General features: G+C 47.7%; 2 protein-coding genes across 3 annotated transcripts in view; one reads left to right on the top strand and one right to left on the bottom strand.

The window, feature by feature from the left end:
• The window catches only part of LOC140409136 (multiple coagulation factor deficiency protein 2 homolog), a 38692-nt gene extending 20660 nt beyond the window's left edge, over positions 1-18032 (top strand). The window contains exons 3-4 of one of the 2 annotated variants that reach the window (XM_072497342.1): positions 397-684; positions 17810-18032. In XM_072497342.1, coding sequence (XP_072353443.1) covers positions 397-684; positions 17810-17822 — 301 coding nt within the window. In that variant the 3' untranslated portion in view covers positions 17823-18032. The remainder of the gene's footprint in view (positions 1-396; positions 685-17809) is intronic. The other variant, XM_072497428.1, reaches the window with a different exon arrangement.
• Positions 18033-24555: 6523 nt separating this feature from the next.
• The window catches only part of riox1 (ribosomal oxygenase 1), a 43915-nt gene continuing 41459 nt past the window's right edge, over positions 24556-27011 (bottom strand). The window contains exons 14-15 of the mRNA XM_072512429.1: positions 26779-26865; positions 24556-25081 (exon numbers count right to left, since the gene is read on the bottom strand). Of these exons, the coding sequence (XP_072368530.1) occupies positions 25007-25081; positions 26779-26865 (162 nt within the window). The 3' untranslated portion in view covers positions 24556-25006. The remainder of the gene's footprint in view (positions 25082-26778; positions 26866-27011) is intronic.

Genomic DNA, 27011 nt, shown 5'->3' with positions numbered 1-27011 from the left:
ACCATGGCAAACGTTATAACCACCCAGACAGAGGGCAGCACGGTGGCACAGTGGCTAGCATTGCTGCCTCACGGCGCCGAGGTCCCAGGTTCGATCCCAGCTCTGGGTCACAGTCCGTGTGGAGGTTGCGCATTCTCCCGGTGTTTGCGTGGGTTTCGCCCCCAGAATCTAAAAAGATATGCAGGGTAGGTGGATTGGTTATGCTAAATTGCCCCTTAATTGGAAAAAATTAATTGGGTACTCTAAATTTTTTAAATCACCCAGACAGAAAAGAAAGCTTCACAAATATGTTTAATGTAATCTTTCATTTAATTTTTTTCCGTACTTGGTGGAAATGACTTTACCTCATGAATTCTTCCCATTTGTGCCCTAATAACGCTCTCTCCCTGTTTTCAGTCTGCACGACTTTGATAAAAATATGCTCCTGGATGGCCTGGAAATAATGACTGCACTGGAAGATTCTCTCGAAGAAACCCTGGCTCCATTTTCAACAGATGACACAATGAAACTGCTAATAGGTATAATTCATGAATTAAGACTCATGATTGGCTGTGCGGCAAATCATTCAAATCCTGGCCTAAAAGAGTTTAGAATGAGATGGATGAAAGCAAATTACACCAGGATGCTGGAATCTGAAACCAAAAAAGAAAATGCTGGAAAATCTCAGCAGGTCTGGCAGCATCGGTAAGGAGAGAAAAGAGCTAACGTTTCGCGTCCAGGTGACCCTTTGTCAAAGCTAAAAGGCATAGAAAGTGGGAGATATTTATACTGGTGGGTGAGGGAATGAACAATGAGTCACAGCCACAGAAACCGAGGGAAAAGAGTGCTAATAGCCACAAAAACCGAGGGAAAAGAGTGCTAATAGCCACAAAAACCGAGGGGAAAGAGTGCTAATGGCAGTCCCCGGAGAGAATAAAAGGCGTGAAAGGCAATCCCTACGCAATAGTCTATCTGTATTAAAAATCTTGCATTTTATGCAAGCTTCACCTTGTGTCGTCCGAAGTATTGCAACACTTTGCTCAACATATAATAACAGAAAAATAGCACATCCTCTTTCGTATAAACAATGCAGAATATTTCTATATTTTTTTAAGGTTTGGGATAGAGTTTCACAGGGATAGCACTGATGTTTTCCAGAGCATTTCACCCACAATTGGCCGAACCAGCGCAAAGAATCAAGGAATTTTGAGTGCCAGTTATGTTAGCACACACTGAGGTCCTGTGAGTTTCTGCGCTGGATTTCAAAATAAAAGGGCGGGAATCCGAATGCATTCACGAAACTAACCGCAGCCCAGATCGATTTAATCACCAAGGCAGGTTTCCTTGATTTGTGTCCATTTGAATTCTTTCAAGGACGGCTTTATTTTAAGCTTTGTTCTATCGGTGCAAAGAGACAAATAGCCACTAAAAGTTGCAACTGGTAAGTATTTAATTGGCTAACCAACTGCTGTACATCAATGAAACTAGTAATTGGGCGGCACGGTGGCACTGTGGTTAGCACTGCTGCCTCATAGCGCCAGGAACCCGGATTCAATTCCGGCCTCGAATGCCTGACTGTGTGGAGTTTGCACGTTCTCCCCGTATGTGCGTGGGTTTCCTCTGGGAGCTCCGGTTTCCTCCCATAGTCCAAAGATGTGCAGGTTAGGTGGATTGGCCATGATAAATTGCCCCTTAGTGTCCAAAGGTTAGGTGGCATTATGAGGATAGGGCATTCATTCAAGGGTTGGGACAGACTCGATGGACCTGATGGCCTCCCACACTTCCCCTCCCCCCCCCCCCCCCCCCCCCCCCCCCCCCCCCCCCGGGTGCTGCTGCTGTCGGTTTCCTATGCTATTCCCTGCAAGCGACTATCTCCCCCGGGGATTTCTGATTCCCCCCCCCCCCCCCTACCCTCTTAAGTCTTCTCTGCTCTCCCTCCCGGCTGCCCCCCCTCTCCCGACCCCGAGGCCTGACCTGCCAGGTCCGCCCTGCGCTTGGCCCTAGCCCGCCCCTTCTCCTACTCTCCCTGGTGCCCCCCGACCTACGCTAACTACGTTGACCCCTGCCCTTAGCGCCTGGCTGTCTCCCGCCCGAATGCTCGGGCCCTCCCCCCACACCCCAAAGACCCATTAACCTGATTGTATCTCCCCGTGCCCTTTCAAGTCCCTTACCCAGCCCATAGCCCATCCCCCTATCAGAGGCCCCGGTCTCCCGCCAAAAGGTACCAAGCGCGGGACCCCCTTTGCAGGCCCCCCCCCCCCCCCCCACCCCGTTGCAAGCTCCCAAACAGTGTGCCCTCCAGCCCCCACTCTCTGTCCAGGCTGAATACAATCTTAAATAAAACATTACAGTGCAGGATAATTTAACGGACCACCGCCACACAACAGCTCTGTGAGCCGAGTCCTTTAGTTCAAGTCCAGCTTCTTCTTTTAATAAAAGTCTATTTCTAGTCAAAACAAGTTAGGTTAACATACCGCCGCCACTGTAGAGCATTGAAAAACAAACCAAATGTCCGTTAGTTCAAGTCCAGCTTCCTCTCTTTAATGAAGGCCCAAACCTGTTCTGGTGTCTCGAAGTAGTAATGAAGCTGCTCAAACGTCACCCAAAGCTTCGCAGGATACAGCATTCCAAATCTCACCTGCTTTTTGAAGAGGGCTGCCTTTACCTTGATGAATCCTGCACGCCTCTTGGCCAGCTCCGCTCCCAAGTCCTGGTAGATGCGCACCTCGCAGTTCTCCCATCTGCTGCTCCTCTCCGCCTTGGCCCATCGCAGCACCCGATGCCTGTCGGCAAGCCGGTGAAAGCGAACCACCAAGGGCCTCGGTTGGTCACCCATCCTGGGCTTCCTTGCGGGGGCTCTATGCGCCCCATCCAACTCCAGGGGTCGATCCTCCGGTCCCATCAGCGCCTCGAGCATACCCATCACGTATGTGCCCGCATCTGATCCCTCACAGCCCTCGGGGAGGCCCACGATCCTCAGGTTCTGCCTCCTGGCTCTGTTCCCCAGCTCTTCAAGCTGCTCCTGCATCCTCCTCTGGCGGGCGTTCAGCTCCTCTACCTCGTGCTCCAGCTCCGTTACTGTGTCCGCCTGGGTGGAGAGCTTCACCTCGACCTCCCTGAGCGCCTTCTCTTGGACCGCCTGCGCATCGACCATTCAATCCATCACCACCCTCATCGGGTCCAACGTGTCCCTCTTCAAGTCGGCGAAGCAGCTCCGGAAAAACTCCCTTCTGCTGCTCCCTTGGCCAGTGAGCCTCCGCTCCCTGTTCCCTGCTGGCCGCCATGCTTCACCGCCCGGTCAGAGGTCCCCGCTGCTCCTGCTTCGAACTTCGCCGCTCCACTCGACCACTTCTGGTCCGACTGTCCATACCCCGGGAGGAAAACCTCTTCTTTTCGTCTCCTCCGCCGATTCAGGCCGCCAGGTCCCGAAGAAATCCTGCAAAACAGGTCCGTTTGCCCATCGCGGGCGGGAGCGATCCGACCTGCGACCTGCTTCCTCGAGGGCGCCACCAAAAGTCGATTCTATGATTTCTATGACTATTATTTAAAAAAACATGAATTATTTTAAAACTCTTGTGGTGAACTAGACACTTTTATTAAAATCTACAGTATTTACAATAAACCCATTTTAGTCCTATTAATAACGCTGCAGCAGGTGTTAGGAAAACAAGGTAGTTTTAAGGTATACATTAGAAATAAGGTATGCTTTTAAGTGGGTTTAGACCATAAGACATAGGAGCAGAATTAGGCCACTCGGCCCATCCGGTCTGCTCCGCCATTCAATCATGGCTGATATTTTCTCATCCCCATTCTCCTGCCTTCTCCCCATAACCCCTGAAAATGGCTGATTCCCGATTAGAATGGTCAAACCCCGATCTAAAATGGCGAACGAAAGAGGCTGATGGGAAAATCAGCCAACAGGACTCAAATGGACGGCTGCAGGCAAAACAGTGTATTCGGCTCTGAGGAAGTCGGCCCAGACCGATACCTGCAACCATTAACAGCACAACAACCCAGCCATCTGCATAGTAAGCAGCCATCCCCGGGAACAATTGCTACATATTAGCAACACAAAGCCGATCCAGACCTTTCGGCGCCAGCAGTGGCTGAGACAAAGAAAGGTGGACGACCACCCCCCGATCAAGGAATCGCCCCATTATTGGAGCATATCGAACCCAGTGATTGGGACCAAGTCCAATCACTTGGAACCAGGGTCAAGGTCCGCCCCGAGAGGCAGGAAGCCCCTAGGGACTATAAAAATAGGGGCCAAGTTCAGATCGACCCTTCTTCTCCTACTCGCAACCTTCGAGACCCTTCGACGAAGAAACCAGTGTTACTCCAGCGATCGCTACCAGATAGGTGTTCCAGACTATCGACTCGTACCAGCCTTTTTGAATACCGCAGGCCAGACCCAATTCGATAGACCATTCGTTTCCCTGACCTGGTGGGCAATCACCAAAGTTAAGTATTGGCCTTTAGTGGTAGGTAATCGTCTAGAAGTAGGATTATTAGATAAGTATGTATTGCTGTATATAATAAATGATCGTTGATTTAACTTTTACTAAGCGGTGTGCTGCACTATTAATCATTACTTGAGCTTGAACCATGTGGCGGTATCAGAAAGATACCTGGCGACTCGTGAGCGAAGGTGACAGAATTAGAGCTAATAAAACTAAGGCTTATAAGAGCAACAGAGGTTTTTAAGTTTTAGTGTTGCCAATTTGATAACAGTTGCAGATAAGTAGTGAGAGAAGACAGCTCTCATAGCTCTGCTAAAAGCAGTTGGTTTAGAAGGATAGAGAGGGAACATCTCTCTCAGCTTTGCTAGAAGCAAAGATAATGGTCAAGAAAACAAGTACAGAGATCTGAAGAGCAGCTAGTTAAGGAAATGAGGGAAATAAAGAGAAGTTTCCAAGAAGTACAAGGTTAAAGGTACTAGAACAGAGCACTATTCAGTAAAGACGGGTGGAGCTGAGAAGAACGCTGAGACACCAGAAAGATATCTGAAGTGATTTTCAGGTTTGTGAGATTTTACTACAGCCTGTGGAACGGGAGTTGAAATAACCATGGCGATTGGTGGTTGGATCTTGGGAGTTTGTGTAAAAGCAATTTAGACAAAGGAAGCCTAAAAGGGGTTGATGTAAAATCCTGGACTGGATTTAATATTAAAAGTGAAGTGGAAGCTTGGATTAAGAACCATTTATAAAACCTCGACTGGATTTTAGAATGCAAACCATTAAAGGGAAAGCATAATTATGAGAGAAGAATTTAAAACATGTTTTTAGGAATGGAGTTTTGACCATGTTGGCATGGTACCTGATATCCGGTTTGCCAAGTTTGGTATCTATTGTGTCTTTCATCTCCTAACATTTATTACCTTTTTGAATAAAGCCCCTCAGTGTTCCCGAACAGGCACCGTAGTGTGGTGACTAGGGGATTTCCACAGTAACTTCATTGCAGTGTTAACGTAAGCCTACTTGTGACACCAAAGAAGAACCAGGCAACGTGCCTCAATGACTACCGTCCAGTGCCCTGACTTCAGTCGTAAGGAAGTGTTTCGAGAGGTTGATCATGAAGCTCATCACCTCCATACTCCCAGAACGCCTTGATCCACTGCAATTCGCATACCGCTGCAACCGGTCCACATCAGACACCATTTCCCTGGCCCTACACTCATCCCTAGAGCATCTCGAAAACAAGGACTCCTACATCAGACTCCTATTTATTGACTACAGCTCCGCCTTTAACACCATAAACCCAGCCAAGCTCATATCAAAGCTCCAAAACCTAGGACTTGGCTCCCCACTCTGCAACTGGATCCTCGATTTTCTGACCAACAGACCACAATCAGTAAGAATTAACAACAACACCTTCTCCATTATAGTCCTTAAAACCGGGGCCCCCAAGGCTGCGTACTTAGCCCCCTACTCTACTCCCTGTACACACATGACTGCGTGGCAAAACTTGGTTCCAACTCCATCTACAAGTTTGCTGACGATACGACCATAGTGGGCCAGATCTCGAATAACGACGAGTCAGAATACAGGAAGGAGATAGAGAACCTAGTGGAGTGGTGCAGCGACAACATTCTCTCCCACAATGCCAGCAAAACTAAAGAGCTCGTCATTGACTTCAGGAAGCAAAGTACCATACACACCCCTGTCAGCATCAACGGGGCCGAGGTGGAGATGGTTAGCAGTTTCAAATTCCATGGGGTGCACATCTCCAAAAATCTGTCCTGGTCCACCCACGTCGTCGCTACCACCAAGAAAGCACAACAGCGCCTATACTTCCTCAGGAAACTAAGGAAATTCGGCATGTCCACATTAACCCTTACCAACTTTTACAGATGCATCATAGAAAGCATCCTATCTGGCTGCATCACAGCCTGGTATGGCAACTGCTCGGCCCAGGACCGCAAGAAACTTCAGAGAGTCGTGAACACCGCCCAGTCCATCACACGACCCAGCCTCCCATCCATTGACTCCATCTACACCTCCCGCTGCCTGGGGAAAGCGGGCAGCATAATCAAAGATCCTTCCCACCCGGCTTACTCACTCTTACAACTTCTTCCATCGGGCAGGAGATACAGAAGTCTGAGAACACGCACGAACAGACTCAAAAACAGCTTCTTCCCCACTGTCACCAGACCCCTAAATGACCCTCTTATGGACTGACCTCATTAACACTACACCCTGTATGCTTCATCCGATGTCAGTGCTTATATAGTTACATTGTATTGTTGCTAACTTTTGGTTGGTTCAATTGGCTCTGTTTTATAACCTTTGCTCTCGAGTCGCCAGGTATCTTTATGATACCGCCACGAGGTTCAAGTTCAAGTAATGATCAATAACTCAATACACCAATTAGTAAGATTCAAATCAAAGCACATTTATGATACACAGTAATCGCTACTCATGCATAAATTCTACTTCTAAGCTACCTCTACAACTAACAGGCCTATGCTTAGCTTCGGACTGGCCCACCAGGTCAGGGGAACAAATGGCCTTTCGTTCGGGTTCTGAGTCTGCGGGATTCAAAAGCAAGTATGGATTGGTAGCTAGGAGCGCCTATCTTGTATCGAGCGTTGACTTAAGACTTACGGTCTTTTGGCGGCAACTGAACCGGTCACTGTCAAGGGTTGGTTCGCGTTGCTGAGTGACCCGGTCAAGAAGAACGATTTGAATTGGGGGCTTAACTTTATAGTCCCCAGGGGCTTCCCGCATTTCGGGGCGGACCCTGTACCTGGTTCCAAGTGATTGGACTTTGTTCCAATCGCTTGGTTCGATTTATCCAATACTGGAGCGGTTCCCTGATCGATGGGCGGTCTTGAGGTGTCCGTTAACCTCTTTTGTGTTGGCTCCTGCTGGCGCCGGGGAGTCTGGCTTAGTTTTGTGTGTCCCAAATGTTTCGATTGTTCCCGGGGATCGCTCATTAGTATGTAGATGGCTGCTACATTATTATGCAGATGGCTGCTTGTATCTATGCTGTCTGGGCTTTTGCAGAGTTTAATACACAGTAACTTGCACCTGCTAGTTTCTGCCTGTGTTGGCTGAATTTCCCTTCAGCCTTTGCTGTTCATCATTTTACGTCGGGAGTTGGCCATCCCAGGTGGCTACATGCCCTCCTTGTGATCTCCATTATACACATTTTTCTGGCTTGGCAGTCAAGCTCAGGATTGTACAATCGCTCATGAAACATTTCTTTATTCACAACAAAAACGCAAACGAATGTTCTTTATTATAGATCGCGGGGGTCGGGGGTCTCGTCATATCCGAAAATAGGGGATCTTACCCTATATACCGGGGTGCGAGCGCGGTAGGCTCTCCTTCTCCATTTCCTCAGACGAATAGTCTGCACGATGCAGCAGAGTATCGCCAATACTAGTAGGGATTCTATCACGTAGGACAGGGAGTACCAGGTTATAAACCTTTCACACCAAGATGGTGTAGTGTCGCTTGTGACTGGGCTCTGGGTACTATGGGGAAGTGAATCATTAACAGCTGGAGGGGTTGAGGTCAGGGGGTTCATGTTCACGCGCAACCAAATGTCCATTCTGGTGATGAGCCACGCGGAGGATGTCCTCATGGTTCTTCTCCTTTTACTTCTCTTCTCTTCTCTTCTCTGGTCCTGGAGCTTCTGTGGGATCAAGCATAGTGTCTGTTACTATCTTGGTTTAATATCTCGTATGATAGCCTGTCTGTCCTTTAGTGCCAATGACTCCCTTTATAATTGGTCATATGTGTGACTTCCTCATTTTTTTTTCTTCCAAAAACCGAATTTCAGGACAAGACACACTTACAAATACTGAACCAGTGCGAGCCATCTCGCAGACTGTGCGGTTTACCATCCAAATGTTTGAGGATGTAAATAGCGGAGGGTTGGCAACCTAAGGGTTACCTAAAAACAAAACAAAACTTTTTGAACAAAACTTGCCGAACTGAGGTGCGTATGGGCCGCGACGGGTACGATTTGGATGGAGTCCCCGGGTAGGACGGCGACCAATGCCGTGTGTGCCCTACCCGAATGTAGCTGACCAGAGGGGGGGGTTCCCAGGCAGGGCGGGTCCCAAGCCGTTTCTCCAGTGCCTGAGCACCCGACAAGAACGGGCAAGAAATGTAGTCATCGTGGGGGGTTGCCGTATTGGTTCTTCCTTCGAACCAGAAGGGCAGTTACAAACGGAGGTCTGTGTATCTGTTGACAGACGAGTTCCTCTGAACATTAACAAGTCTCTGCGGACAAACTAGTTCCTCTGAACTAGCGTCTGGCCAAACTAGTTTCTCTGACTGCCAGTGGGCGTCAGAAGGGTGGTGGCGTGGGGCTGTGAAAAAAAAATTTCCGGTCTAACATACAACATTGAACAATACTAGGACAAATAACATTAAACATGCTGCAGGTTCCATCAGAAAGGACACCGTTTCTCCCAAGCGGTTCCTTTTAAAACATCATCTGGACACCTCAGTTATCGGTTGCGAACAGGGTCGCAAAGGGGTTCTCGTTTTGGGAGTCAGACTCAAAGTCGGCATCTTCTCCCGGATGCCAAACTCTCGAGTGTATCAGGGCTGATAGGGCTGCATGGTGTGATTTGGGATCACTCTCGTCATTCCGGACGAGTCTGTACGAATTATCTCGGTGCCAAAAGGTGGTGTCTAGTTCTGTGGGGACGGAATCGGGGTCGTCATTGTAGGTCGGTGGTCGGTGATGGGGTTTGTTAAGGAAAGTGATCATGAAGGAATCACTCGAATCGTGGTCAGATTCGGTGGGTGTGGGTCCTGTTGCATGGGGATAGTAGGGAAGCGTGCTGTGCTTATTATCTGAGTCACAGTCGCTGTCGCTGCTGTCTGTGGGCGTTCCGGGGCGGTGTCTGTAGTTCGAGGGTGGAGTCGGGGTTGAGTCCGTGGCTGGGCTGGACGTGTTGGGGGAGGGTAGGGTTACGTTGGCTGTGGGCGGGGCGTGGTCTGCTAAGTGGAGCATGACGTGGTGTGCGTGGTTAGACTGTGTTCCATATGCCTTCAGCTGGTTGATATGGAACCACGCAGTCTTTCCATTGGAGTACTTTATTTTGTAGACGGAAGGGCTGACTTTGTCCGCAATGGATTACGGACCCGAATAATTTGGTGACAGGAATGTGCTGGGGTTGTTTACGGAGAGCATGACTTGCTGTCCTCCACTGAACTCAGTCGCATGCACTGTCTTGTCGAAACAAGCCTTGCTCTGTTTCTTTCTTGTGCCCAATTTCACTGCGGCTGCTAGCTGAGCCGTTTTACCATTCTCCACTAATTGTTCTACTGCTTTCTCGTGTGTGAGGGCCGTCACTTCGGGGCTGGTCAAATCTAATCCTAATAAAAATTCTGTGCCTTTCATGGTGCATCCGGTCATGAGAGTGTGTGGGGTGTAACCTGTGGATGTTGAAATAGTATTTCTCAAAAACATCAACGCAAAAGGGAGTACTGAATCCCAAGTAGTGCTGTTTTGTTGGACCATTTTTCTGAGGGTTGATTTTAGGGTCCGATTCATGCGCTCCACGATACCACTTGACTGGGGGTGGTATGCAATGTGGAATTTTTGGCTCATGCCAAATATCGTGAGGCCGTTCTTCATGACGCGTCCCGTAAAATGGGAACCTTGTTCGGATTCAATGCTACGGGGGAGTCCCCATCTCGTAAAGATGTGGTGGGTTAACATCTTGGCTGTGGTCTTTGCCGTGTTCGTTCTGGATGGGAATGCTTCCATCCATTTTGTAAACGTGTCTATCACCACGAGTACATATTTATAGCCATTCCTGCAAGGGGGCAATGGTCCAATATAATCAATCTGGAGGTTAGTCCAGGGGCCATTAACGGGTCGGGTGTGACTGAGCTGAGCCTTTTTGACGTATCTGTCCGGGTTGTTCTGGGCACAGATACGGCAATTCTCAATATAGTGAGTTACATCGTCTTTTAAACTCAGCCACCAACAGAGCTGCCTGAGGTGGGCTGTAGTGGGATCGATTCCCTGATGTCCATGACCGTCATGGAACAAACAAATGAGCTGATTCCTGTCCTGTTCAGGAGCCACATAAAGGGTGTCTTTTAACACCACACCGTCATGTGTGGTCAGAGCATTTTTAAACCTATCATAGGGTGCTGGATAGTTTCCTTTTAAATTCTCCCTGAGATTGCTGTCCTGCTTCTGGGTCTGCACTAAATCCTCGATATTAGTCTGCGAGACCTGAACTGCATTCACTTTCGGGTGGTGTCCAAAAATATCCATGCCTGGAACCTGTGCGTCGGCTTTTACATTTCCAGGGGGTGAGGAATGATGGTGACTACGAACTTTGATGATTCCAAAGATCCTGTTCTGTGCTCATTCTAAAATGTGGTGGAGTAATGGGGCTGAGGGGAGGGGTTTTCCGTCTGCGGAAACAAATCCTCTTGCTTTCCACGGGGGCAGGAATTCCGTAAAGCTGTTGCAGATATAGAGGCTGTCCGAGTATATGTCTGCTGGACTGGGGAAGGAATCTGGGTGTTCCACTGTGTATGCGATGGCCGCAAGTTCTGCCGCCTGCGCGCCTAAGTGTCCTGGAAGTTTTATTGCTATTTCTTCTAGGGCGCGTCCCTGCGCGTCCTCGACGTAAATGCCACATTCTGTTATGCGCTTCCCTTCTAATATTGTGGAGGATCCATCCACATATATCCTTATGGGTTTGCACGTGTCTGTGTGCTTGGGGCTCTGGGTTGAACTACCTATCTTTCTGGGGGGTGTTTTAGCAATAAAGGGGCCTGTGTTGTGGTGTGGAGAGATAATTTCACATTCATGGGGAGTTCTGGGGTACTGTAGGTTATCGGCTAAAAAAGTGTGGGTCTTTGTCCTTTTAACAGTGATGTCCCGTCCCTGCAAAATAAGGGTCCATCTGGCTGCTCTTATCTGACTAACTGTACCGTCCTTGAGTCATCCGTCCAGTAAAAGTTGGGTGGGGGTGTGTTCGGTGAGGATTGTGACGGGGTTTAGTCCGGTTATGTAAGAAAAATACTGTACTGCCCAAATAACTGCGAGCAGGTGCCTTTCACAGGCTGAAAATCCCTGCTCCACAGCATCTAAAACTATGGAGGCGTAAGCCACAGGCCTTAACTGTTCGTGCCGTTCCTGAAGGAGCACGGCCGAAAGGGTGCGGTCGGTGCTTGCTACCTCTATAGCGTAAGGGGAAAGCGGGTCTGGAACTTGTAGTGCGGGGGCTGCTTTGAGTGCTCTTTTCAACGAGTCCACAGCATCCGTATGCTGCGGAAGCCTTTCCCAGGGGGCTCCTTTCTTTAGGAGGTCTGAGAGGGGCGCTGCCTTGCTGGCGAAACCGTCAATGTGGTTTCGGCAGTAGCCAACCAGTCCTAAAAACGACCGGAGGGCTGAAACGTTCTGGGGAAGGGGCAATTTAGCAATCGAGTCAATCCTTTTATGCTCAATTTCACGTTTACCATATGTGATAATTGTTCCCAAATATCATAGATTATCATAGAATTTACAGTGCAGAAGGAGGCCATTCGGCCCGTCGAGTCTGCACCGGCTCTTGGAAAGAGCACCCTACCCAAGGTCAACACCTCCACCCTATCCCCATAACCCAGTAACCCAACCCAACACTAAGGGCAATTTTGGACACTAAGGGCAATTTATCATGGCCAATCCACCTAACCTGCACATCTTTGGACTGTGGGAGGAAACCAGAGCACCCGGAGAAAACCCACGCACACACGGGGAGGATGTGCAGACTCCGCACAGACAGTGACCCAGCGGGGAATTGAACCTGGGACCCTGGAGCTGTGAAGCAATTGTGCTATCCACAATGCTACCGTGCTGCCCTTGTTTTCCAAAATCTGGGCCTTTTGGGGGTTTACTTTGCATCCAATTGCTTGTAGGAGTTCCAGGAGTTCGGACAGAAGCTCAATGTGCTCTTCCTTGGTGTCTGTCTGCAGTAGTAGGTCGTCTACGTATTGGACCAGACATTCGGGGCGAGAAAATTTGGCTAAACCATTTGCCAGCTGTCGGTGGAAAATGGAGGGGGAGTTGTGGAATCCTTGTGGCAGGCATGTCCACGTGTACTGTTGGTTTTTAAAGGTGAAGGTAAATTTGTACTGGCACGCCTTTGCCAATGGAATGGACCAGAATCCATTACTGATATCCAAAACCGTAAAGTATCGGGAATTGAGTCCCTGCTTGAGCATGGTCTCGGGACTTGTTGCTACTGTGGGGGCTGCTGCGGGGGTGATTTTGTTGAGTTCCCGGTAATCGATGGTCAGTCGCCATGATCCATCGGGCTTTCTCACTGGCCAAATCGGGGCATTATAAGTGGAGGCTACTGATCTAAGTACACCCTGCCCTAATAAGCTGTCGATTCCTTTTGCGATTTCTCCCTCTGCCTCTTGGGGAAATCCATATTGCTTTTGGGGTCTAGGGTCAGGTCCTGTGATTTGTACTGAACCAACCATCCGGCCACAGTCGTGTTTGTGGGTTGCGAATGCTGTCCTGTTCTTTTGTAACACTGCCCTAACCTGCTTGTCCGTGCTAATTGTAGTCGGGTTAAACCAAAATTCGCCTACTGCACTAATTTTGTTGGCGTATTCTCCTATTGTGAGCATTCCGGGGGCTCTTGCGGATTTTGCCATTTTCCAGACACACTGGTTGACTGGATCAAAGGATAGACTGTGGGAATTCATAAAGTCTATGCCCAAAATGTGTTCTGCTGTGTGGGTTAGATCAACTAAAACTATGGGGTGCTTGGTGGTGATGTTGCCGATTTGAATGGGTACAGGGGCTGTGATGTGTCCCTGCTGTGAGTGGCCTGTGAAGCCGCTGAGGGTGATGGTGGCTGTAGTGGGCCACGTGTCTTTTTGAAACATGGTGGAGGAATTGATTGTGGTGCGGGACCCTCCTGTGTCCCAGAGAAACTCGATGGGCTGTCCCCGTATTTTTGCTGCAACTACCGGTCGTCCGGACCTATCTCAAAGGGTGTCGCAGACCCAACTGGGGGAGCCCGAACACCATCAGTCCGTTCCGTTCAGGTCTGTCTGATCTGAACGGGTGCTTACACTATGTATGGGCTCTGTCTTATTCTTATTCAGGGTGCCTGCCTGTTGGGCTCTCTGTGGCGTTCGTGGGGCATTGCATTCTCTTGCAAAGTGTCCCAACTGTCCACAGTTGTAACACTCCTGTGACTTTTGTGGGGGGCTGTTCTTGCCTTCATTTAGCCATGCAGGGTTCTGGTGTGTTTTAACTGCTTGTATGTCTGCTTCTGCCTGCTGGTCTTCGGGATTTTTAACTGCGGGTTTGTTTTGTACAGACTGCTCCCAGGCGCGGGACAATCTTTTTAACGTCCCATTTCTCATTATGAGCCTCCTCTGAGGGATCATAATTCGCACAAGCTTTTTGTCCTGTTTCTGTGGCGTGGGAGATAAGGGTGCGGGTCCATTTGGCCATGTTGTCTGGGGACAAATGGGCGCGGTCTAAGTCTCCGAAAACTGCTGCAAAGTGGATCCACAGGCGTCCAGCAAACGCTGTGGGGTGCTCGGTTTTCTTTTGCCTGCACTTATTGAGGCCATCTACGGGGTCACCCCAGTTATACCCGATTGCATCTAGGATCGCAGTATACATTTCTGCAAGGGTGCCTCCTCCTACATTCTGTGGGTCGGGAAGGGCTGCTACGACCGAAGGGTCTAAACTCAAAACTGTGAGCTTCACGTGCTCTCGCTCATCCAGGCCGTACATGGTCGCCTACTGCTTTACTCTGGCAAAGAAGTGGTGGGGGTCTGAGGTGGGGAGGAACGGTGTGATTTTATCGCACGCGTCCCGTAATTGGGTCACTGTTAAGGGGGTGGTGTACAGAAATTCCGTGTGGTCCGATGTGGCTGTGCGGTGGGTGGTGACTGGGTTCATTGGAGCCTGAACTATCTGCTCGGTGGGGGGTTGGGGCGCTTTTCTCTTTTGGGTCTTTCCCTGCACACATGTTCCCTGAACATATCTCTGCGCTGTCTCATTTAATTCTTCCCAATCAGGGCCGTCTTCCTCATCTAGCTGTGATCCAAAGGTTTCCTGGAATCCTTTTTGAACTGAAAGCAGAGATTGCAGTTCTGCAATCTGCTTCCGGCACTTTACGTGGTCTAGTGAGCTTTGTCTTTGCTCCATGGTGGCAGCATGGAGTGCTCTTAACGCTGCCTTCAGGTCACTACACTGCCTCTGCAATGCCTCTACCTGCTTCTCGGTTTCCTCTCGTACCAGGACTGCATGTTGCGTGTCCTGATAGGCCTTTTCGTACTGGGACTGGAAGCTGCTTAGGTGCGCCAGACAAGACTGGTGTGCCCACTTGGCATCATCCACCTCTCCGGCTTTTGCTGCAAACTTCCTCAACTCTACGTTCTCTCTTTCTACCTCACTGACATCGACCTTGCTCATTCGATGTATGCCTTCTATCTCTTTCCGGAGCATCCTAACGACCTCCTCTGTGCCTCGAAATTGTGCCAAATAGGACACGATTGCCATCGGCTTGCAAGCTTTTCCTAAGCTCTTCTTGTGAATCTTGCTCAGGTTCTCCCACCAAGTATGTCCTATACTCCCGGGACCTGTTTCCTCATCGTTACAGAATTCGCTCCAAAGGGGCCATCCTTTCCCTTTGAGGTACTTCCTGATTTCCTCTTCCCAAACGGGACATTGTCCTACTCTACTGCTGCTGGTCGCTGCAACCGCAAATTCTTCTGGGTTCATGAGGCGTTGCATTGCCTGCTTTGCCATCTTTCCTCTCTAAATACTCTTTTAAAATTTGGAACAAGGGGTATTAAGGCGGTGCTGTAATTACGGGTACGGCTTTCGCTATTTTCCGGAATACAAACTCCCGACAGTTTTGTCGCAACAAAAAATCTATCAGTTTACCTTATAGCCCTGTTAGTTACGCATGCATTTAACACACTTCCGAATTATGAGGCTTGATCAGAACTGCTTGAACACTTGTGGTTTGCTGTTCCCAATTGGATCTCTAATTCAAATTTTTGGGTTCTCCCGGAGTGGTTAAGCCACTTCTAGATCGGGTCCCGTCAGATGTTGCCAGTAATATGTTGCTAACGTTTGGTTGGTTCAATTGGCTCTGTTTTATAACCTTTGCTCTCGTGTCGCCAGGTATCTTTATGATACCGCCACGAGGTTCAAGTTCAAGTAATGATCAATAACTCAATACACCAATTAGTAAGATACAAATCAAAGCACATTTATTATACACAGTAAATCGCTACTCATGCATAAATTCTACTTCTAAGCTACTTCTACAACTAACAGGCCTATACTTAGCTTCGGACTGGCCCACCAGGTCAGGGGAACAAATGGCCTTTCGATCGGGTTCTGAGTCTGCGGGATTCAAAAGCTGGTATGGACTGGTAGCTAGGAGCGCCTATCTCGTATCGAGCGTTGACTTAAGACTTGCGGTCTTTTGGCAGCAGCTGAACCAGTCACTGTCAAGGGTTGGTTCGCGTTGCTGAGTGACCCGGTCAAGAAGAACGATTTGAACTTAGGGGCTTAACTTTATAGTCCCCAGGGGCTTCCCGCCTTTCGGGGCGGACCCTGTACCTGGTTCCAAGTGATTGGACTTTGTTCCAATCGCTTGGTTCGATTTATCCAATACTGGAGCGGTTCCCTGATCGATTGGCGGTCTTGAGGTGTCCGTTAACCTCTTTTGTGTTGGCTCCTGCTGGCGCCGAGGAGTCTGGCTTGTTCTTGTTTATCCCAAATGTTTCGATTGTTCCCGGGGATCGCTCATTAGTATGTAGATGGCTGCTACATTATTATGCAGATGGCTTCTTGTATCGATGCTGTCTGGGCTTTTGCAGAGTTTAATACACAGTAACTTGCACCTGCTGGTTTCTGCCGGTGTTGGCTGAATTTCCCTTCAGCCTTTGCTGTTCATAATTTTACGTGGGGAGTTGGCCAACCCAGGTGGCTACAGTATATGTTGTGTTGCCCTATTATGTATTTTCTTTTATTTCCTTTTCATGTATTTAATGATCTGTTGAGAAGCTCGCAGAAAAATACTTTTCACTGTACCTCGGTACACGTGACAATAAACACATCCAATCCAATCCAATCCAATATTATTATAATTTTTTTGTGTGAATGGGACCATTGTCATTAAAGATGTACTTTGTAATCCATGTTAATCTTTACATTTGTGTCTATTTGTTAAGATAAAGGGGGGGGGGGAAGAGAGTAAAGAAGTATTGTATTATAATCTAATTTGTCGATGTGCAATTAATGGTTTTTTTCTTCTTGTTGAAACTAACTAGCAGTCCCATGACACTGTTCCTCCATGTTTTATTGAAAAAAGTTATGATCTGTTGAGCCAGGGTTCCATTCTGGATTTGTCCCGTCCAGTTATAACATCAACTGGGATCGTAATGAAAGTTAGTGCTCCTAAATATATCACGGTATATTTCTTGAACACTGTCTGATTGAGCTGGCAGAAGGAACATTTTACATCAATGTTAGTTTGAGTAGAATTTTGAACCTTGAAATAAATTCAGAAAACAAAAAATTCAGAAATACAATGTTAAATTCAATTTGCATTTGGTTTGTTGATTGTGGAAACTCCGCCCTGTAGTACATACAGTGCCTACATCTTGTAATACTTACGAGATTCAATTACTCACAATTTTGGAATGCTAGTCTTAAAAAACATAGAATACAGAACATAGTGGTGAAGGAGGCCATTCGGCCCATCAAGTCTGCACCATCCCACATTAAACCCTCGCTTCCACCCTATTCCCATAACCCAATAACCCCTCCTAACCTTTTTGGACACTCAGGGCAATTTAGCATGGCCAATCCACTTAACCTGCACGTCTTTGGACATATAATTTGAACTGCATGAGTAAAAGCAAAGCACTTCGGATGCTGGAAATCCAGATAAACTCAGCAAGTCTGGCAGCATCTGTGGATTTAGAAACAGAGTTAACGTTTTGGGTCCATGTGACACTTCTTCGGGATTGCCAGAACTATCAGTTCTGCAGAAGAGTCATATGGACCCGAGATGTTAACTCCTGTCTTTCTCTCCACAGATGCTGCTGGACCTGCTGAGTTTATCCAGCAATTTTGGTTCTAAATTTAAATTGCTATTCAATTGCCAGGCCCAATCTCACCATCAATCATAACATCAAGTTGAAGAAATGTTAGCACTAACTTTCCTGGGGCCTCAGTTTACTGTGAGTCTGCTATACTTGGCTATTGCTGATACAGAGCTATGTTTGTAGTACAGAAGAAAACTGATTTTACTCCATCAATCGGCCTGTTTTTTCCATCATATTTTCACTGTTTTCTTTTGGTACAGAAATGACAGATGAAGTTTTGGAAAAGGATGACGTTGACAGAGATGGGTATTTATCCTACTCTGAATATATGCACTCGCAGAACAGGACAGCAAGTCCTACCACAATACTAGATAAAAGTGCAAAAGAAAAAGCTTCAAAACAGCAAATCTGATGCAGAGAATAAGCAGCAAAAAGTTCTTAGAAAGTAATTAATCCAATAAAAAGGGGCATGCAAATCTGTAATTGATACTCTTGCGAATCTGTCCTGATGAGTGAAAAACAAAAAGCTTCAACAACATATCTCTTTTTGTCAGCAATACTCTGCCACCAAGTGACTAAATCCGTATCACATCATGTAAATGATGTGATTTAGTGAAAACACATCGGTAAAACATTATCTGGCTCACTGACTCTAAGGTCGGGATTTTACTGGCATGCCTCGGGTGCTGGGGGCCTCCAGAAAGAAAGGCCTCCCCAGGCAAACCGCCTCAATAGAGCTGGAGATCTCAAAACGCTGCAGGGGTCGTCCCACACTGGTAAAATCCTGGTGGCGTTGGAAAATGACCAATGGTCCTCTCATCTCAACATCTTTTCCAAGTCTCAGTCTAATTGCCTGCTCATCGCAAACCTATATCCTTTTGCTAATGCAGAAACCTGTCCACTTCCTTGCTTAATGATCAGTGGAGTGAATATTGACTTATCCCAGCCCGTTCCATAAAGAAACAAAACTAAACATTAACTATCAATTCTGAACACACTCGAAAGTGTTCCTCTTGATATTCTCTTCAAACCTGCTTTGCTCCAAGGCGCCCAGCTCTCAAGTAGCAGGTTCAAAGAACCTCCACCATTAGAACAATCACGTCAAGTACATTCCCTCGTGCAATGTGGAATTAGGATAGTGAATGCAATATTCACTTTCGGAGAAAAATCAATCATTGAAAAGACAATTTGATTCACTTAACAGAAATAGTGGCAGACATGCATTCAAAGAGAAAGCTCTGATGTGGAGCTAGAACCAGCCCTGATATGATGGGCTGAATGGCCTACTTTTGTTCACATTTTAAAATAAATATATTCAGCGAATGTTAAGATGGTCTAACCGTATTCCTACATTATGCTTTGGCTCTCATACCTTCCATCGGCAAACTTCCCTCGAATCAAAATATCCTTTAGTCTTCCACCATAATATTCCATGTTTCATTTTATTTTATTTTTAAAAATATTTTTATTCAAGGGCTTTTCAAAATCATAAATATACAAAATGTCAAAATAACAACCAAAGAGCATCAGAAGAACATCACATCAATCCAACAGCCCCACCCCTCCAGACTTCCCTGACACCGACCCCCATCCACATCCCGCCTTCCCCATTTTAACCCCCTTCCCCCCCACCCCCTTGCTGACCCCTCAATCCTCCTTGAAGAAGTCAATGAACGGTTTCCACCTCTGGGTGAACCCTTCTACTGACTCCCGCAGAGCGAACTTGATCTTCTCCATCCGCAGGAGTTCTGCCAGCTCACTCACCCACACCCCTGCCTTCGGCGGCTCCGAGTCCTCCCAACATAACAAAATCCATCTGCGGGCTCTCAGGGAGGCAAAGGCCAGCACATCGGCCTCTCTCTTCCCCACACTCGAGGGTCTTCCGACACACCAAATATCGCCACCTCCGGACTCGGGGTCGCCCCCACAGCCAGAACCTCAGACATAACATCTGGGAACCTCTGCTAGAACCCTCTCAATCTGGACACACCCAGAATCTGTGGATGTGATTTACAGGCCTCCGCGCGCACCACCCACACCTATCCTCCACCCCCTCAAAAGAAAACCTGCTAATCTCGCCATTGTCATGTAGGCCCTTTGCACCACTTTAAACTGGATGAGGCTTACCCTCGCACACAACAAAGATGCGTTCATCCTCCGCAAGGCCTCAGCCTATGACCCAGCCTCCACATCCTCTCCCAGCTCCTCCCATTTACACTATCCTCCACCAGGGCACCCTCCCTCTCCATGGTTGATGGGAAATGGTCGGACTGGAGTCCAGTTACTAGTGGTGTACCACAAGGATCTGTTTTGGGGCCACTGCTGTTTGTCATTTTCATAAGTGACCTGGAGGAGGGCGTAGAAGGATGGGTGAGTACATTTGCAGATGACACTAAAGTCGGTGGAGTTGTGGACAGTGCGGAAGGATGTTACAGGGGGACATAGATAAGCTGCATCGCTGGGCTGAGAGGTGGCAAATGGAGTTTAATGCAGAAAAGTGTGAGGTGATTCATTTTGGAAGGAATAACAGGAAGACAGAGTACTGGGCTAATAGTAAAATTCTTGGCAGTGTGGATGAGCAGAGAGATCTCGGTGTCCATGTACATAGATCCCTGAAAGTTGCCACCCAGGGTTGAGAGGGTTGTTAAGAAGGCGTACGGTGTGTTAGCTTTTATTGGTAGAGGGATTGGGTTTCGGAGCCATGAGGTCATGTTGTAGCTGTACAAAACTCTGGTGCGGCCGCATTTGGAGTATTGCGTACAATTCTGGTCGTCGCATTATAGGAAGGATTTGGAAGCATTGGAAAGGGTGCAGAGGAGATTTACCAGAATGGTGCCTGGTATGGAGGGAAGATCTTATGAGGAAAGGCTGAGGGACTTGAGGCTGTTTTCGTTAGAGAGAAGGTGGTAAGGAGGTGACTTAATTGAGGCATACAAGATGATCAGAGGATTGGACAGGGTGGACAGTGAGAGCCTTTTTCCTCGGATGGTGATGTCTAGCACGAGGGGACATAGCTTTAAATTGAGGGGAGATAGATATGACAGATGTAAGAGGTAGGTTCTTTACTCAGAGAGTAGGAAGGGCGTGGAACGCCCTGTCTGCAACAATAGTGGACTCGCCAACACTTAGGGCATTCAAATGGTCATTGGATAGACATATGGACGATAAGGGAATAGTGTAGATGGGCTTTAGAGTGGTTTCACAGGTCGGCGCAACACCGAGGGCCGAAGGGCCTGTACTGCGCTGTAATATTCTATGTTCTATGTTCTAACACAGCAAAACGGCCCACCTCAAAATATCCACCTTCATCCCCTCTACCAAATCGGGCAAAGTTCAACCTATGCAACTGGGCCCAGCTCCGTGCCACCTGGATACCAACGTATCTAAAGCTCGTCCACACCACCCTGAATGGCAACACCCCTAAACTCTTTTCCTGCCCTTTAGTATTGATCAGGAACACCTCACTCTTTCCCATGTTCAATTTGTATCCTGAAAACTGGCCAAATTCCCCATAAACCCCCACAATCCCAATGCAGCCCAACAGGCCCGAAATATATAACCGATCATCCGCATACAACAAAACCCCTCTGCTCGACCCCCCAACGCTCAATCCTTCTACACCCCCCCCCCCCCCACCGAGCACCATTGGCAGTGGCTCTACCACCAAGGCCGAAAGCACCAGGGAGAGCGGGCACCTCTCTCGTCCTACGGTGTAGCCCAAAGTGCCCGGAACTCACTCAGTTATAGGTCCTTACCAGCAGTGGTCCCAGCTCAACCCCGAACATTTTATAAAACTCGACTGGGAACCTTTAAGGGCCCAGGCCTTCCCCACCTGTATTTCTCGCATGCCATCCATCATCTGCCCCATCCACCCCCCATCCTCAACCTCATCTGATCTCCCAACTTCAGGTGTGACTCCTGTAGAAACATCACATCCGCCTTCAGACCCCTCAAATGCGTGCGTGACCGTTTAACCGGCCCATTCAACCCTCGCACATTCCACGTGACAAGCCTGGTCGGGGCGGGGGGCTCCCTGTCCATCTCGCCTGATCAGTCATAACCCTTCTTGGGCCAGCCTATGACATATGCCCCTCCACGCCCACCCTCGAATATCCGCCACCATCTCTCCCTTCCCAATTGTGCTACACCAACCGCATCCATGTCAACACAACCCCCCCACCCCCAAGACGCAACCCCGCCCTCCCCAGACCTTCTTCCTGATGACCCTCCACTTCATTTCCGTTAACCAGTCTGCCCAGCTGGCATGGTGACCCCTGCCTCTAACCTCCCCATCCCTCTCCAACCACCAACAAAGGAGAACAAAACGCACTCAGCATCACTGCTCCCCAGTCGAAACTCGCCCCGAACTACCCACCCCAAACATTCTACCATAAACACAAAGCTCTTCTCCAAGGTTCAGTGTCCTCACATTCCTCCCAGTCCATGGTCTTTCAAAGTCCACCGCCTCCTCCGGCGAGTCAAAATAAAACTCCTGCTTCTAATAAGTCACCCACAAGCGGGCGGGGTACAAAACCCCAAACTCCCTTCTTGAAGAGGGCAGCCTTTACAAGGTTGAACCCGGCTCTCCTCTTTGCCAATTCCCCACCCAGGTCCTGGTAGACCCGCAACTCACTCCCTTCCCAGGTGTACCCCCTGGACTGTCACGCCCATTTCAAAATACTTTCCTTGTCCAAGAAACAGTGCAACTGCACCATCATCGCCCTCGGCGGCTCCCCACCTGCAGCCTCCTCCTCAGCGCCCCTGTGCATCTGATCCACCACGAGGGGCCAAACAAAAGCCCCTCCCCTAAAAACTTCTCCAGCACCCTCGCCACATACTTGGCAGCCTCTGCTTCCTCCATGCCCTCGGGCATCCTGACTATCCTCAAATGCTGTCGCCTGGAGTGATTCGCCAGGTCCTCCAACTTCTTTCTCTCAGCCCCTTCTGCCTGTCCACCACCATCCCCAACTCTGCCTCCAGCAAGGTCATCCGCTCCTCATGCTCCCCCACACCTCCTCCACTTTTTGAATCGCCAGGCCCTGAGCCTCCAACCTCTGCTCCACTTTCTCAATCGCTGCTCTGAGTGGCTCCACCACCTTAGCCAGGTCTTCATAGAATTTACAGTGCATGCCATTCGGCCCATCGAGTCTGCACCAGCTCTTGGAAAGAGCACCCTATCCAAGCCCACACCTCCACCCTATCCCCATAACCCAGCAACCCCACCCAACAGGTCTTCCGAGGCCTCCTTCCTCTGCTGCTGGAACCTATTGTTTAAAAACTCCACCAGTTGGCTCCGTCGACCATTAGGTGGGCAGCACTGCCCCCCGCCATCTTATCCTGTGGCGCACCACGAAAACTGTTCCAGTTGCTCTCTTTCTCGTGGCATTTCTCGTCCTGTGATCCATGCACCTGACTCACTAGAGGAGTGTAATCTTTGCCCTCAAAAAGACCCTTATGGGGTGGGGAAGGACCACCAAAATCCACCTTGAGCGGGAGCCACCAAATGTGTGACCACTCACTCCATGGCCAGCACCGGAAGTTGCCTTATTCATCTTAGCCCATCTGCTGCTAAATCCCTCATCCATACTTCCATTAGCTCCAGGCTTTGTAAAGGTTTTGATACAACTGAATGGCTTGCTAGGCCATGTCAGAGGGCATTTAAAAGTCAACCACATTTGCTTTGATTTAGAGGGTGGGAAAAGATGGGGCAAACCAGGTGAGAATTCTACCTGCTTCCATTCCTAGCCGGTTTTTGACATCCTGGGAAATCTGCAACCCATCTTAATTTGCTAACAATAATTTCCTCCCCAAGGCTTGCCAGGTGGCTTTAAGTGAATCAGGTTGGACTATGTTTGATCCTCAGTTTGTTGCTGTGTTAACTTACTTCGGCTGCATTTCCAACAAGGACATGAAAACGAAATGAAATGAAAATCACTTATTGTCACAAGTAGGCTTCAAATGAAGTTACTGTGAAAAGCCCCTAGTCGCCACATTCCGGCGCCTGTTCGGGGAGGCTGGTACGGGAATTGAACCGTGCTGCTGGCGTGACTTGGTCTGCTTTCAAAGCCAGCGATTTAGCCAAGTGTGCCAACCCAGCCCCACACTGCAATGGAGCCGTGCCCCTGGGCTGAAATCAGTGCCCGCAATCCTAGCCTCTACTGCTGGAATCCAGGGTCACAGATGAGAATAAGATGGCTGCATAACTTACTAGCACCGGTAGTAAGGTCTCACACATGAAGTGTAAGCTTGGCTCAGTGGTTGTGCTCGTGTCCTAAGCCAGGATTCCAGTACTTGAACACGCAACCTCAGCTGACCTTCCAGCATTGAGAGAGTGTTGCACTGTTGGAGGTGCCGCCTTTTGGATCAGACGTGAAATCAAATCAATCTGCCAATTAGGTGGATGTAAAAGATCCCACATTAACATAAAGAGCAAGGGAAATCTTCTGGCGTCCGGGTCAACTTTCATCCCTCAAGTATCATCAATAGAATGATAACAGATTAACTCGTCATTTAGCGGGCTGTTGTTTGTGGAACAAACCGACCTGTGGTTGCCTGCATAAAAAGGAAAACCACTTTACAAAAAGTAACTTGGTGGCTTTAAAGCACCCTGGGACATCAAGGATGGGAAAAGCGCTACAAATGGGAGCTGGTTTTTCCCCACTAGTCACCTGTCAAGGTAGGTGAGGGAAAGTATATAGCACGTTACATGGCAGCTGTACCTTTGTACATGGTCTGATTATTGCAGCTCCTAATGATGCAGCCTAAGTCAATTCAAATAACTGAGCTGACACCCATTTAATCATATAGTCTAGACCACTTGGGCTATCCCGTCTTTGCTGGTTGTTTACAAGTGGCATCCAAATAGTCCCATATCTGTTTTCCCCATAGCCTTTCAAATGTATCCTTTCAAATATATGGAATGCAAACTTTCAAGTAAATGATTTTTTTTTTTGACGTATACTTCATTATTCTTCTTCCCCTTGCAGAGAAGTATGAAACCCAGAGATAAGGTTACATAATTTGTTTTAATAGTTATTTTTTCAGAGCGTTCTGTCACACCCTTACATCGCAGCATCAACTATAAAACCATAATTCAAATGCTCATCTGCATGTTACGCACATCTCTATTTCATAAAATCAAATTGTTTTGCTGTACATGTGCATCGAAAGTACGGCAAAGTACGTAGGATCTTCAAAGTTGCGTAAAGACAAATCATTGTATACACAGTCATTACAGTGAACAAGGCATTCATTCCTCAGTAGTCGATATGCTCTTGCTTATAAACCATTTGCTACATTAAAAAAGGGCACGTTTTAGGACCAGTCAGACTGAAAAAAAACCTATTTAAATCAAACCTGATATTAAAGTATTTTGTACAATGAACAATATGCTAACTTTGTAATAGATTATAACTGGATATGAAACGCTTTTAAAAGGTCCAGTTCCTAATAAAAGATTAGTCCCTCTTAGGCAGCAATGGATATTCAGTCATCAATAGACCTTTCTCGTACAAGGCGGCAGCTAAGGAGATCTGTGGAAGGAAGGAAAGCGACAAACGTTGGATGGTTAAGAATATTTTCTTCCGTCCTGTCAATATAAAGACACTTATTGAGAGCTTCCCTGATGGCTCAGTCAGTTTAACCAGTGACTAGCCACTCCACACAAGAGTACTCAAGTTCTGGGGCTGACCCCCTGGACTGTGACGAGTTAACGGTCTTATGACAGGAAGGAAGGTTGATGTAATTGGCCTCAGTGTCTCCTGGTTATCCTAGGTTCCCATTACAAATTGCTATTGAGCTGAAAGGATTTGGATGGTTACTGGCTGAGCACAGGACCCCACCCTGCATTCTGAACAGTTGCTTGACACAATTGTCAAGGGCTACTCATGGCTAATGGCCACAAAGCTGATGGAAGGCAATCGGCACCTGTGGAAACAATCTCCTCTCTTCTCTCTCTCTCTCTCTTCACCCCCCGCCCCCAACAACATCTTTCAGAAAAAATGGGGAAGAAAATAATTAACAAAAATCTGCACTGTTTCAATGTTTATTCACAAATTATAAACATCGCTACAAGAGTCGTGATTGGTGATGGCTGGATGAATAAAAGCAATGTGCACTCCTACTAAAAAAGGTTTCCTCGCAGAAGTATAACTCAGTTACAACACATCTGAAGGCCATGTGGCCCATCGTGTCTGCACTTTGCGGTCTGGATGCGCATTTCACTTAGTGCATTCTCCCACCATCTCCCTGTAACCCTGCACATTGTTCCTTTACCGGTAACAGTCTAATTCTCTTTTGAATGCTTCAATTGAGCCGGCCTCCACAACACTCAGGCAGCACATTCCAGATCCCAATCACTCGCTGTGTTAAAAAGCTTTTCCCCTTGTCGTTTTCACATCTTTTATCAATTACTTCCAGTCCATGCACCCTCGTTCTCAATCCTTTCACAACAGGGACTAGTTTCTCCCCATGAACGCTGTGTAGATACCTCAATTTTGAACACCCCTACCAAATCTCTTCTTGGCCTGGTTTTCTCCAAGAAATGTTTCAACGTTTCCAACATTTCTTCACATATTTACAGCACTGTATTAAAATCACAAAATAGAACTGCTGAAACACAGTGTTATTGCCTAAGTGGAAAGGAGGGTTTTAGTAATGAAGATCCACATAGCTTCACAAAGTTATCTGATCTTAACTGGGCCAGTAGTTGAAATATTACAATTCACGAATGCTACACATTCACGGGAAAAGTGTATCACAACTTGGGCACATTCATTGAGTGATAAAGAGGCCATTCAGTCTATAGTGTCTGAGCTAGCTCTTTAAAAGAGCTCATCCACTCTCCCGCTTGTTCCCTATAGCTTCCAAAAATATCTTAAAGTTAAATTATCTCCTGAAAATTATGACTGAATCTCCTTCCACCAATCTTGCAGGCAGTGCACTCCGCATCACAACTCTCAGTCAAATATAGTCTCATCTCAACCTCTTGGGTTTATTTTTGGCAATTAAAAAAAAAATCTGTCTCCTCTAGTTACTGGCACCTTCTCCATAGTTACTCTATCTAAACCCGTCACAATTTCGAACACCTCTTAGATCAGCCCTTAACCTCCGGCAATTCTATGCAAATACCTACCGAATGCCCTCTCAGCTTAGGTGAGATAACTTAGCACAGACCATACAAGCAAATACTTCTGGATTTGAACTCTGCCAAAGCCAAGAGCTTTCATACCTTGTCATCCAGATTTCCAGCTGGAAGATTATCAACCTTTATATATTGAGGGTACGAGCAAAGTAAGAGTTCTACCCCATCAGCAAGCTGAAAGAGAAATGTAAACATTTTATGTTTGCAGAAAAATACACATTTCTTTGAGCACCTTCTACCCACAGTCAACATATTACCCAGAGGAAATAAACACAATAGTACGGTGCTTCAGCAATCATTTTTCAGGTCATTCTGAACAG

The sequence above is a fragment of the Scyliorhinus torazame genome, chromosome 1, assembly GCF_047496885.1.
Source record: "Scyliorhinus torazame isolate Kashiwa2021f chromosome 1, sScyTor2.1, whole genome shotgun sequence".
NCBI lineage: Eukaryota > Metazoa > Chordata > Chondrichthyes > Carcharhiniformes > Scyliorhinidae > Scyliorhinus > Scyliorhinus torazame.
The sequence above is the reverse complement of the archived record's forward strand: the minus strand, read 5'-3'. Positions and strand labels throughout refer to the sequence as shown.